The sequence below is a fragment of the Pteronotus mesoamericanus genome, unplaced genomic scaffold, assembly GCF_021234165.1.
Source record: "Pteronotus mesoamericanus isolate MK-2021 breed Mesoamerican mustached bat unplaced genomic scaffold, CSHL_Meso_final contig_78, whole genome shotgun sequence".
In the NCBI taxonomy this organism is placed as follows: domain Eukaryota; kingdom Metazoa; phylum Chordata; class Mammalia; order Chiroptera; family Mormoopidae; genus Pteronotus; species Pteronotus mesoamericanus.
Genome location: NW_026555258.1, coordinates 18,305,586 through 18,317,809, shown reverse-complemented (window position 1 = coordinate 18,317,809; position 12,224 = coordinate 18,305,586). Strand labels below are relative to the sequence as shown.

Below are 12,224 nucleotides of genomic sequence, written 5' to 3'. Positions count from 1 at the left end.
TATTTGTCTTCATCCACTTAGAGTTACATTTAGTACAAGAGCAAGCTAAACTGGGGAAGGGCTTTACTAAGTTACCCTACATATTTTTATGCAACTTCCCCCTCACACAACTACAGACTAACCTTGAAATGCGTAACTTCATCTCGGATGAACTGAGTGTCAGGCTATTCCAAGGTAATCCCTGGACTGCGTTGGAGTTACTGGGCAAGATTATTTTAAATTCTTTTCATTCCTAAGGATTTCTTCAATAAGCCTCAAGGAACAGTTTTTAAACTTTATGAGAACTACTCCAAACTATGCATTCAAAGTAACTGCGAAGTGACACTTACTTCACGTGTTCTTTTCCAGCTGAGCTCTGCTGTGAAATAGCTTTTGGTCTGGGGAGTCATCACATATGCTGCCAGCTCAGTCCATTGCCAACTCAAGTTGCAGATTTAACTTAGGGACTTGTAAGGGAAAATACATGTGCAGGTCCCAGAAGGAATGTGCCCAGCCCTTGACTGATCCCTGTGCTGTAAGCTGGATGTCCATGCGTTCAGTGTTCCCTCTGCTGCTCATGTCATTCGCTACCCCACCCACCCCCTCATCACTGCCATCGTTCCACAGTCATCCAAGACCCTGACACAGGACTCACTGGGAGATTCCTCTCTCCCCCAATTCCTAGCATTCTCTTGGGTAATTTAAAGGTCTTCATATATAAGCCATCAGCACCTGGCCTCAGAATCCCTTGAGCTCAATGCTATGAAGTTCTCCCACTCAACATTCGTGGCTCAGATCCCCAGCCACACCCTGGACCATGTCATCACAGAGTTGATCCACCAAGATCTCACATGTCCTATTCTGGACCTCTCATTCCCACTAGACATGATCTCTCTCAAGATAACCCCTAAGATTTCCTCACTCAGGATTTTCTACCAATATTCTCCTACTTCTGTCCTCGTCTTCCCCACCTATCTCAGATACCACTTTTTATCATATTGGCCATTCTCTTCCCCAATACCCTCAATGCCCATGCTCCTTTGTTCTCAATTCCACCCCTTGTAGAAAACTCAAAGCACTGGGCCAGTCCAGGTGTTTGGCTCCCTCACCCCCGCGTTCAGACTGCTGACGTCTGCTGGAGAAAATCTCACAACTCTGGAGGCTGCATTTCTCCGTCATTCTCCTCCTAAACTTCATGTAGTGTAGTCTATAAACAACAACCAAAAAGGCTTTCTAGTTATAGTCTTTGATTCTGCTGTATGTCCTATTTTACAATACAGTCCTTTTATTTATCAATATATCATAAGGTTTTTTCTCTATCATCAATTCATTCTATAGCTAGAGTGCCTCTGACTTGCCAGCCAGAATATACAGTGTTGGGTCTACAAGGGCAAATGAGTTCCTAACCTAACACACCACAAATAAATATTCAGGCAAATAAAACACTCAGAGAGAAGTGTGGTCATACATGAGGCTGTAGGAGCACCCAGGAGGGACACCTGACCCTCCTTCAGGGATCCGAGAAAGCTTCCCTATCTTAATTGGGGACTGAAGGAGAAATCGACATTCACCAGGAGGCCTGGGGAAGTGAAGGGACAGAGTGGGAAAAACAGTGCGGATAGCAGGGACAGCGTTCAGGGCAGGAGGTCGGTGTAAGCCTCCCACCCGGCAGAGGACTGCGCTGAGCCTTGGAGCAGGGGCGGGAGTTAGCCAGGTGGGCCCAGGGAGGGAGGGAAGAGGGTTGCAGGAAGGACAGTCACAAGTGTGAAGACACATGTGAAAGAAAATGCAAGTAGCTTGTCAGGGATCCCAAAGATTATGGAATAGATGAGGTCTGAAGAAATAGATTTAGGAGTCTCAGCGTCGAGATCATTAAGGAAGCCAAGAGACTGGGTTAGATGCCCAAACAGGGTACAGAATATAAAGAGAATGGGCAAGGTAAAACTGGGGGTAATCAGATTTAAGGGCAGGTAGAGGAAGGGAATCCCATGAAGGAGACTGAGGGGGGGTCGAGCCAGCAGGAGAAAAAGAGAGGAATATTGGGCAAGAACAGCAAGTGATGTCCGGTGTGAATTAGATGATACTTCATGTCTGTGTAGTGCTCTATCAGATGAAGGTATGAATATTTATTTAAACTAATTCCTACTGATGAATATTTGTTTCTGATTATAACTAATAATTCAGAGAACAGCTTAATTTTTCTGTACATGCCTGAACAATTCATTATCATACACTTCTAAAAGTCATAGATAGATAGTAGCAAATATCAAATAACTGTGCCAGAAATGTCATGCCAATTTAAGTGCCCAACAGCTGTGTGTAACAGTACTCTCTCCAAGTTTATAGAAAAATCATAGTATCTCATGGTTTAATTTTTTTGTCTGTTTATTAGTGAGACATAATGTGTTCATGCATGTTTTAGAAATATGTATATTCTCTTTTGCAAACTGCCTTTGAATATTCAGTTTTTTATGGATTTCTTAAGAGTGTTTCACATGTTACTTAAATTTTTCTTTGTCTAACATATTAACAAAAGCTGTTCAGCCATTTTTAAAAAGATTTTATTAACTTATTCTTAGAGAGAGGGAAAGAGAGTGAGAAAAAGAGGGAGAGAAGCATCGAGAGCTTGTACATGCCCTGAGCTAGAGACCTGGCCCACAACCTAGGCATGTGCCCTGACCGGGAATCGAACCAGCAACCTTTCAGTTCTCAGGCTGGTGCTCAATCCACTAAACCACAACAGCCAGGACTTCTCTTTTTCTTTATATTGCTTGATCCATTGTGATACAAAAGCAATTTTTTCAATTCAATCAGTTTAGTGTAGGAGTAAAAAAATCATTTCTTTTCCTTTGTTACTTAAGAGAAGTTTAATATTCATATTATATACATAAGAATTTTTAAATGTGTGAAGAATGTTGGAATAAAGTTTTCAATTAATACTGCCTATTTTTTGTAGTTGGGGAGATTTATTGGTCTTCTGCATAAAATCATTTATGGTCTTCTCTTGAGATTAATAGCCAGTAATGGGTCACCTAGTAAGTAAGAAATGCATTGAAATAACAGTAAGGAGCTAGGATGGGAACGTGGACTTCTGTAATTCTCAGCTGCCCAGGGTCCAGCTTCTTGTTTCTACAGAACCATGGTTTCCCTTTGGGAAACCCACTTGGAGAGTGAGCATGAAAGCATGTGATTCTCACCAAATACTTTTGTCACCTTCAAAAAGGTTCATGAATTTAGTTATTGTCATGTACAGATGCTCTATCTTAAAGACACTGATTTTTGCTTTGGGTGTCTGTGTTCGTACCACACATATTACAGCATGGGTTTTTCACTCAATATTTTGTTTTTGAGACTTATCCACGGTGAATTATTTTGATCTAATTTATTCATTTTTAGCTCCTATATAATATTCAGTTTTATAAATTTATTAGGTTAAGCCATACCAAAACAGCTGAATAGCAGCAATTTCACATGGCTCGACCAAATATCACAACTATCTACTTTCCAACTGAAGTTATTTTCAATATTTTATTATTGTAAGCAATGATGTAATGAAAATCCAATTATATACCCTCATAAATACAAGTGCAAAAATTTCTCTAGGGTATATACTGAAAAGTAGGTCTCTGGCCAGGTGTCTCAGTTGGTTGGGGCATCATCCCATACACCAAAAAGTTTTTTGTTTGATCCCTGGTCAGGGTGCATATGCGAGGCAACCAATCACTATTCCTCTCCCCACCCCCCATCTCTAAAATCAATAAACATATCCTTGGGTGAAGTTTTTTTTTTTTTAAGTAGAATTGCTGAGTCTTGGGATATATACAACTTCTATTTAAATAATTTATTTTCTTAACCAAGTAGTTAACCAATTGTCTCAGAACCATTTATTTCTGCATTCATTTGAAAAATCATTTTTATTGTATATTAAATTATTTGGGTACTTGAATATGTTTCTAGGTCCAGTGTCCTCTCTAATACGAAAAACTGAGTACTTCACTCACTTGCTTAAAGGCCTTCAGCACCTCCACATAGACATCAAAATAAGATGAAAACTCAAAAGCATAGGATACAGGGCTTTTCATGATGTGGCCACTGCTTAGATTTTTGCCTCATCCCTTCCCACTTCCCCTTACTTCCTCTATCCCCGGAGTCACATTCTCTATTACTCAGCTTGCTATTCTACACACCCACTGCACCCTTCTTTGCCCTCACGCCACCTCCTTTATCTAGTTAATTCCTACTCATTCTCTATGACTTAACACCATCTTTACTTCCTGTTTTAAAAAAATTGTACCTGGACATACACACAATATCCTATTCCATTTATTTACTTTTTATCAAAGCACTCACTGTATCATATTGTAATTGTCTTTTTAATTGTAAAATGATATTAGTTTGAATAGGAACTTCCATGTCCTAATACCTGGTATACTTTTGGTAAACGATTAATTAATTACTTAATTTTAACTTAATTCCTCCTCAGTCTACTCTCTGACAGATGATTTGCTAGGCACTGAAAATAGTGCATAAAAATAACAAATTTCAGTTCCTTCCTGAACTCACTCATAATTTTACTTGAGGTCTGTGATGTTTAAAAAGTCAAGCTAAAAAAGAAGAAAATTTCACCCTTTGTGACAGTATGGATGGACCTGGAGAACATTATGCTAACTGAAATGAGTCAGTCAGAGAAAGACAAATACCACATGATTTCACTCGTCTGTGGAATTTAATGAGCAAGTGAACTAATAAGGAAAATGGGGACAGGCTCATTGATGGAGAACAGGATGACAGCTAGTGGAGGAGAGGAGGTTAGGGGGTGGGAGGATTGAGCAAAAAAGGAAAAAGGGCTCATGGACATGGACAACAGTGTGGTGATTGTTGGGGGGAGGGGGTATAAGGGGACTAAATGGTAATGGGAAAAAATACAATAAAGATTAAATTAAAAGTAAAAAATAAAAAGTCAAGTTAAATGAGGACAAATAGCCATGCAACAAGTTTCTTAAAAACCCACATCCTTGTGTGAATTTGATGACAAAATAAGCAGCAATTACTCAATGCACTAATAAGCTTATAATACATGTAAAATACCAGACAGGGAAAATGATAGCAAGTCACTAAATAGAGTGTCTTCCTTTAATTTAGTCCCTCACTTGCATCTACCTCATATCTCATATCCATCTCTAGAAACAAAAATCAAACTGTCTAGATGTTCATTTCATAAGTGTTTCTAAATATTTTGAATCCTCACTTGGAGCGCACCCAAATTTTTAAGTGACATAATTCTTTAATAAATAATACAAGAGATCTTACTTGGTATATTTGTTCTGATCCAACTTTCCTAGAATGCCTGTTCAATTTCAAACAAGCTTCATTAAATATTGAGATATTGAAAATTCCATCATCTTCTAAGAGATCATCTTCTAAAAGACAAGAGAGAACATAGAGAAAGGTGGCATCATCTTAGTAAACACGTCACGGCCAAGTACACAGGAAATTCTAACATCTTAAGAGAGCCAACGGGGTGTTTAAAGACAAGACCACTGCATTTGGCTTCAAGCCCTGGCTCTACAACTTCTTTATTGCATGACTTTACCTAAGTCACTTAACCTTTCTGAACCTCAGTTTCCTCATTTGTGAAATCAGGTCATCCAGTTTGCTTTCCTTACATGACAGGCTGTTTCCTTACATGACAGGCTGTTGAGAGTATCAAATGAAATAATGCATATTTAAAAATTGCTGTAAACTAATCAAGCTGTGATATTTTTAGAAATGTAATCCCATCACTTAAGTAAAATGGCATGTGATATAAGCATACAAATAACCAGAAAAAACTCTGAGACTAGGAAAAAGGTAAATAAAGGCAAAGGCCACAAGGTAGAACTCTCGGAGCGAGTGTTTCCATCTAGAAGATGACCAGCAAGTAGTTGGCCAGGAAGGATGTTTGTTCTCACAGCAGACTGCATTTCAAGAGAGCTGCTCCGACGAGTTCTAAGGCAGTAAAATAATCAGAAACAGACTTATTTCAACCACTGTGCAGAAAAAAGTAATTTCATGCCTTGTGTAGTCTAATTCTTTCCATCACTGTTCTATTTTCTTAATGTAATCACAAAGAAGAGGTTTGTTAGTAATGAATAAAGAACTCACAGAGAGCCCAGGAATACCATGGCTAATTTCTGAGGAAAAGCAAACTTCCTAACAAACAAGCTATATGTTTTCCACAAATAAGAAAAAGTTTAAATGTCTACCAGAGGGAAGCTTTTTATAACTACCTTTTATGCCTATTTCTCACACAGGAGCCTCTGCCTCCTCAGGAGTTATAATAATAACAATAAATTATTCTGTTCAAGTCAGAATTGTCCACAGAACTGTAAGTATCACTGACATATGCTGCACCAGGCAATTAGCTGGGAGGGAGGAAATATTCTTGGCTATAACTGGAAATGTAAAAATATGGTTATGAGAGAGAATCTGAAGACCTATCGGATGTGCTCTCCTTTATCTTCGCAACTTTTATTTTAAAAGATTTCATATGGACATCTGAAACAAAAACTGCTCCACGTATGCAAAGGATTCTGAGGCGCATCAATATACATATTGTATTCAGAAATACCACACACGGTGTATGTACACAAACAGAATGTAAAGGCAGAACTGCTGTCTGCACACTGAATACCCATCTCCATATGATTTTCGCCCTTACAGCCATTATAACCTGAATTCAGGGAGTGATGGCAACGTGAAGGAAGGCATCTCATTCCCACTTCCCACCCCCAATCCAGACAGAAGTGCTGAGAATAGTAAAAATGGGTCAAAATTTGCATCTGGGTTGGAAAGGAGGGTCGGTTGCCATACACAAGGCAGAAACACGAAGATATTTGAGCTCGGCACAGCGTGGAAGGAGCAGGGGAAGAAGAAATACATCGAGTGCTTCTGGGCAGCATGACTTCCAAGCAAAGGAGCATGGTCTCAGAGTCTCAAAGGATGGACCTGGAGGAGGGCAGGTGTCTACAGAGGTGGAGGCTGGAAGCAAGGACAGGCCACAGGACAAAAAAGTGATGAATACCCCATCTACCACCATTTATCCCAGTGGTTCCCAGTCTCAACTGCATATCAGAAACACCTGGACATAGCAGATCTAAAATAAAGCTTGGACATCTACATTTTCCTTTAATTTACCAAGCAATCTGATAGGTGGCCAGGGTAAAAAGTGTATGTACTACTACAAATAAGTATAGTCCCTTTTTAGCACACTGGAGATTTCCTAAGGTGAGGCTGAGGGACCTGGAGGTTTCATGGGCCTGGGTTGGCAAAAAGAGAGACTTGGTTCTTGTTTACCTTCGTAGGCTACACCACCACCATTAAGCCAGGCAACGCTGGGCTGGCCCAATTGCGACAAAGTCACCAGTCAAGATAGCAAAGTGCTCAGAAAGAAAGCTCAGGGCAATGGGCTTCCTCACAGCTGCTCCCCACTAGATGCTAGATCATCCAAGCTACACTAACTCCTTCAAGATGAGATCTGAGATACTAATATTAACCAATAAAAAGAGCAAAGGTAATGGCATCCGTTTTATTACGAAAAAAAAAATCACACCTAAATGAAAGTTTTGTCTTCCAAGAATAAGTAACCCGGGAATGAGTGGAGCCCAAAAATGATTCTACAAAGAATAAGAGGGAGATTGTGCTTAGGAGGCAAAGAATGAACATACTTTGGGGAGAAAAATATTGAGCCAAATAATAGCAAAATTAGGCAACATGTGTCATATACTTTCAGTTAAAAAAATTTAAGATGGATTCAAAAAGATAAAGGATGAGATTAGAGGAGAATGCAATAGTACAGAGGAAATTCGTTGAGAGAGGCAGAAATGAAAAGGGAAGTGGATGAAATAAAGAAACAAAAGAGAAGCGCAACAAGGAATTCAGAGTGCATTAGAAATGATGGAGATAGAAAAGTCAATGCATGTATGCATGAATACATACGGAGAGCGAACTTGCTACCGTCCTCATAGAAGACAGAGGAAAAAGACACGAATATAAAATGAGAGAAAAGGAAAGACCAATGCAGACAAGAAATTCCAAAGAGGAGTATCTGAAGAGCCAAAAGAACAGCTTTTTTAAAAAAGCAATAATCAGAGATTTCATGAAAGAAAATGTTCCTAATGTGTAGATAGGCCAAATTGTGAAGACAAAAAAAAAAAACAAAAAAAACAAAACCCACAGGGTACTAAGAAAATTTATTTCTAAAAAAAATTAACATTTATATCAGCCACGACTGAAGTTTCATGAGAGAAGGGATTTCCTTCTCATTCGCTGCTAAACTCCCAAGGCCTAAAACAATGTCAAACATGTAGTAGGTGGTCGATAAACATTTACCATGTGTATGATAAAGTGATTAAAGGTTTGACTTTCACACATAAAGAAAGCCTCTATGATATCCAGGCTGAAAAAATCAGGTTATCTACACAGGACTTTTAAACTCACACCTTCTTCAAACTCTTCTTTCAAAACTTTCAAGTCCCATTGCCAATGTGAAATGCCTCCAGAGTTCCTACAACAAAGATTATGTATGGCCCAAGAATTTTATCTTCAGTCAAGCTCTCATTCACTCGTGAAGAAAACAAAAAGACATTCTCAGATAGTCATGGGCTCAGAAAGTATCCCATTTCTCAGTGAGCAGAGGGCAGAAACCATTGTGCAGAGAGAAGAAATACAGAAAAATAGAGAAACTTTGGTATGAAACTTAAAATGCAGTAAACATTGAGACTACTATAACATAAATCTGTTTAAATAATTATTATAAATGTTGTTATAAATCAAGATAAAAGCGAACTCTTTAAAGATGTAATACATGTCGAAAGTAATTAGAAATAAGCAGGTAATAAAATGCCATGTTAAAGCAATAACATAAGGGAAGTGAGGGGGCAGAAGTAAAAGGAAGTAAAGAATACTTACAACTCCCACATCCTTTTCAAGGGGAAGTTAACATTATTTCAGCCTTAACACTGGTAATCCGAGAAATACATATGCAAGCAGGATTATTTTTGTTTTTTAATATGTATTGTGGAATAAAAACAGAGTCTTTTTCAATGATTCAGATGATACTGTCTGAATCTTTGAAAAAGAAACTCTGTAGCAAAAAGAAAACAATGGACATAATAAAGTAGCATAAAAAGAGTAAAATAAAATAAGATGACAGAAGAAAGGAAAACTGTATCACAAACAACACTAATGTATATTGCTTAATTTACCCACAAAAGAATAACACTTTTCTCAGAAAGGCTTCTCAACATATGCGGTCCCCTGGTGTACATCTTTAACACTGTTATCTTTTAGGGAGAACAAAACTGGGTGAAAGCATGTCACACAAATGGAAGCACAAAGAAATCAAGGAAGCCAGTATTGCTAATCAAAGTATAATTCAGGGCAAAAAATATTAAACAAGACAAAGTGAGCCATTTGTGAGTAGCAAAAGTTAGAATCTACAATTAAGATACCAGTCATGACTATAAATATGACATCAAAAGGTGTGAAACAAAACAATTAGAATTTCTAAGAGAAATTGAGGTAAATGGTGATCCAACTAAACAAAAAAGCAACAAAACAAATTTTTTAGAAAATCTCAGAAGTCCTGGAAAATCTTTAAATAGAGTTCATTGAAGACTAGATATACTCTATCTTCAAGCAAACACTCTACTATCCAGCACCAACCATAAAATTATAAAAATTGGCCAAAATTACAAAAATTGGCCCAGGGTAAGCCCTCCCAAAATGTCAATAAATCCACCAAGAGAATACCAAAATGCAATTAAACTAGAAATAACAATAAAGTGTAAATGTCTAAAAAATACCAGTTGTATAACACATAATTAATCATTCTATGAATGGGAAAATCAAAATAGCAATTATTTAATGCTTTGAAAGTAAGGATAAAGAAAACATGTATTAACACACTCATAAATAATTCTTCAATCAAAGGGAAAATCAGAATAGCAATTATATCATGCCTTAAAAGTAAGAATAAAGAGAACAGGTATCCATTCATACCTGAGGAATTCTGCCCGTGCTCAAAAGCAGAAGGTAAAAAGAAAAAATAAAGACTTTTATTATCAAACAGGAAAGATTGGAAATAAGTTGAATTATGCATTCACCTCAAGAATTTAGTAACAGAACAATTTAACCAACTTAAGAGAAGCAGGAAGAATAAAATAATAAAAATAAGGAAGAAATCAATGAGATACAAAAAAGAAAAACAATTTAAAGACCCAAGAGTTTATTCTTTGGGGGAAAGAACAGCAGCAAAACAGACAACCCAAGATAAGCTAATCATTTTTTAAAAGAGAGAAAACAATAAAATTAGGAATAAGAATAACCTGGGGTTATATAACCTGTAAACGCAGAGGAGTTGTAAGCAAATATTCCGTATGACATTCTGCCAATATACTTTAAATATCAATAAAATGGCCACTTTTTAAGGAAAACATTAATTATAAAAACTGACTCAAGAAAATGAAAGAAACATAAACAGACCAAAAATAATCATAGAAGAAATCACTAAAGTTATCAAAGAATTATCTCCCAAAAAGTGTGAGATTTAAATGATCTTATGAGCAAATGTGTCCACCTTTAAAGGAAAGGAATCAATTCAAAACTTATATAAATTTTTCAAGAGCATAAAAAATTTGGAGAAGTTCTCAATTCATTTCAAGAAAACTAGGACAACCCTGAAAATAAAATCAATAATTAAATATTCAGGATCTAGAGGGGGAAAAAATGATAAATCTTTATGAAAGTGCATAAATAAAGAGGGTAGACAAAACCCAAGTAGATATTGAGTAAATGTAGAAATGTACCTGTTTCCTATTGGGATGACTCCGTCTAAATCCCAATTCTCACTAAATTAATTTACAAATTTAATCCAATTTTCCCTAAAATTCCAGACAGAGGAAAGCAGTCTGGAGACATTAAACATCTCAGCCAAGGCCACGCAGCTCCTCATGGCACGTTAAGATGCAAAGCCAGGTCTGTCTGACCCCAAAGGCCATGCTTTCCCAGTGGAAATTAACTTGAAGAAGTAATGAGAGACTAGTAAAATCAGCTGACCCTGAACAGCAAACTGTCATTCTGACGGAACAGTGAAAGATGAGTTTGAAGTCCTGGGATGAGCATTTAAAAAAAGACATATTCCTAATAAATCCATAGCAATTTATTATTAATTTTGTACAAGCTTCTCTAATTAGTTACTATATTAACCTTATAGTATCTTTCCTTACATATTGTTTACTTAGAAAGAAATCATTTTGTTTTATTCATATACAAGTACTCAGGGACCTAATTTGTGTAATTTCGCAGTTGGCTTCATGTTGTTAAGATTGGCAGCCTTTTCAATCATTTCTACCAAATCTGTGTCACTTCTGATTCCTAGTGGCAGCAATAACTGAAGGTTGAGGTACATTTTCTTAAGTAAGAACTATCTCAACTCTCCCAAAATAAAAAAATGACCTCAATGGCTTTTAAAGGTTTTCTTATAAAATACTTAATCAGTCCGTACACTCTATTACCAGGATTATTTTTTAAAAACATTATAATTGTCACAATGTTATTATAAAAATCCATGTGATAACTCTGTGCAATGAGGTTTATTACTACTTCTTGAAACTCCTTTCTGCCAATTTTTCTTTTCACCCAACATTTACCTTCCTGCATCCTGGGACTGCCTAACCCTATCCACTCGCCCCTTGTCAATTTGATCACCCAGCCCCGATCAGTCCTGGGGGCAGTTCCCATTCTAGACAGAGAGCCACTGGGTCGGTGTCCCTGGCTCCTCCTCTCATTGGCAAGAGTAAGAAATGCCTTTTGCATTTCATACGAAAGATAAGCCATGTGGTTACCCATAACACATAATTAATCCTTCCATGAATGGGGAAATCAAAATAGCAATTATTTAATGCTTTGAAAGTAAGGATAAAGAGAACATATATTAACATACTCGTAAATAATTCTCCAATCAAAGAGAAAAATCAGAATAGCAATTATATCATGCCTTAAAAGTAAGAATAAAGAGAACAGGTATCCATTCATACCTGAGGGATTCTGTCCATGCTTTTTATAGCTAAGAATTGACTGCATCTTCACCTAATGCTGTTCTCTTTTAAACGCCCTCTTATTGCCTTCCACTTCACCCAGGCACCCCAGCGGAGAAACAACACATGCAGCCTGGTACCACCAGGACAGGAATCTCTCCTAGGCAT

General features: G+C 37.3%; 1 protein-coding gene across 1 annotated transcript in view; it reads right to left on the bottom strand.

Annotated features, from left to right (window-relative positions):
* Positions 1-12,224, bottom strand: part of SUSD1 (sushi domain containing 1) — a 100,274-nt gene that overhangs the window by 41,126 nt on the left and 46,924 nt on the right. Inside the window, 1 exon segment of the mRNA XM_054584521.1 lies at positions 5,290-5,399. Coding sequence (XP_054440496.1) covers positions 5,290-5,399 — 110 coding nt within the window.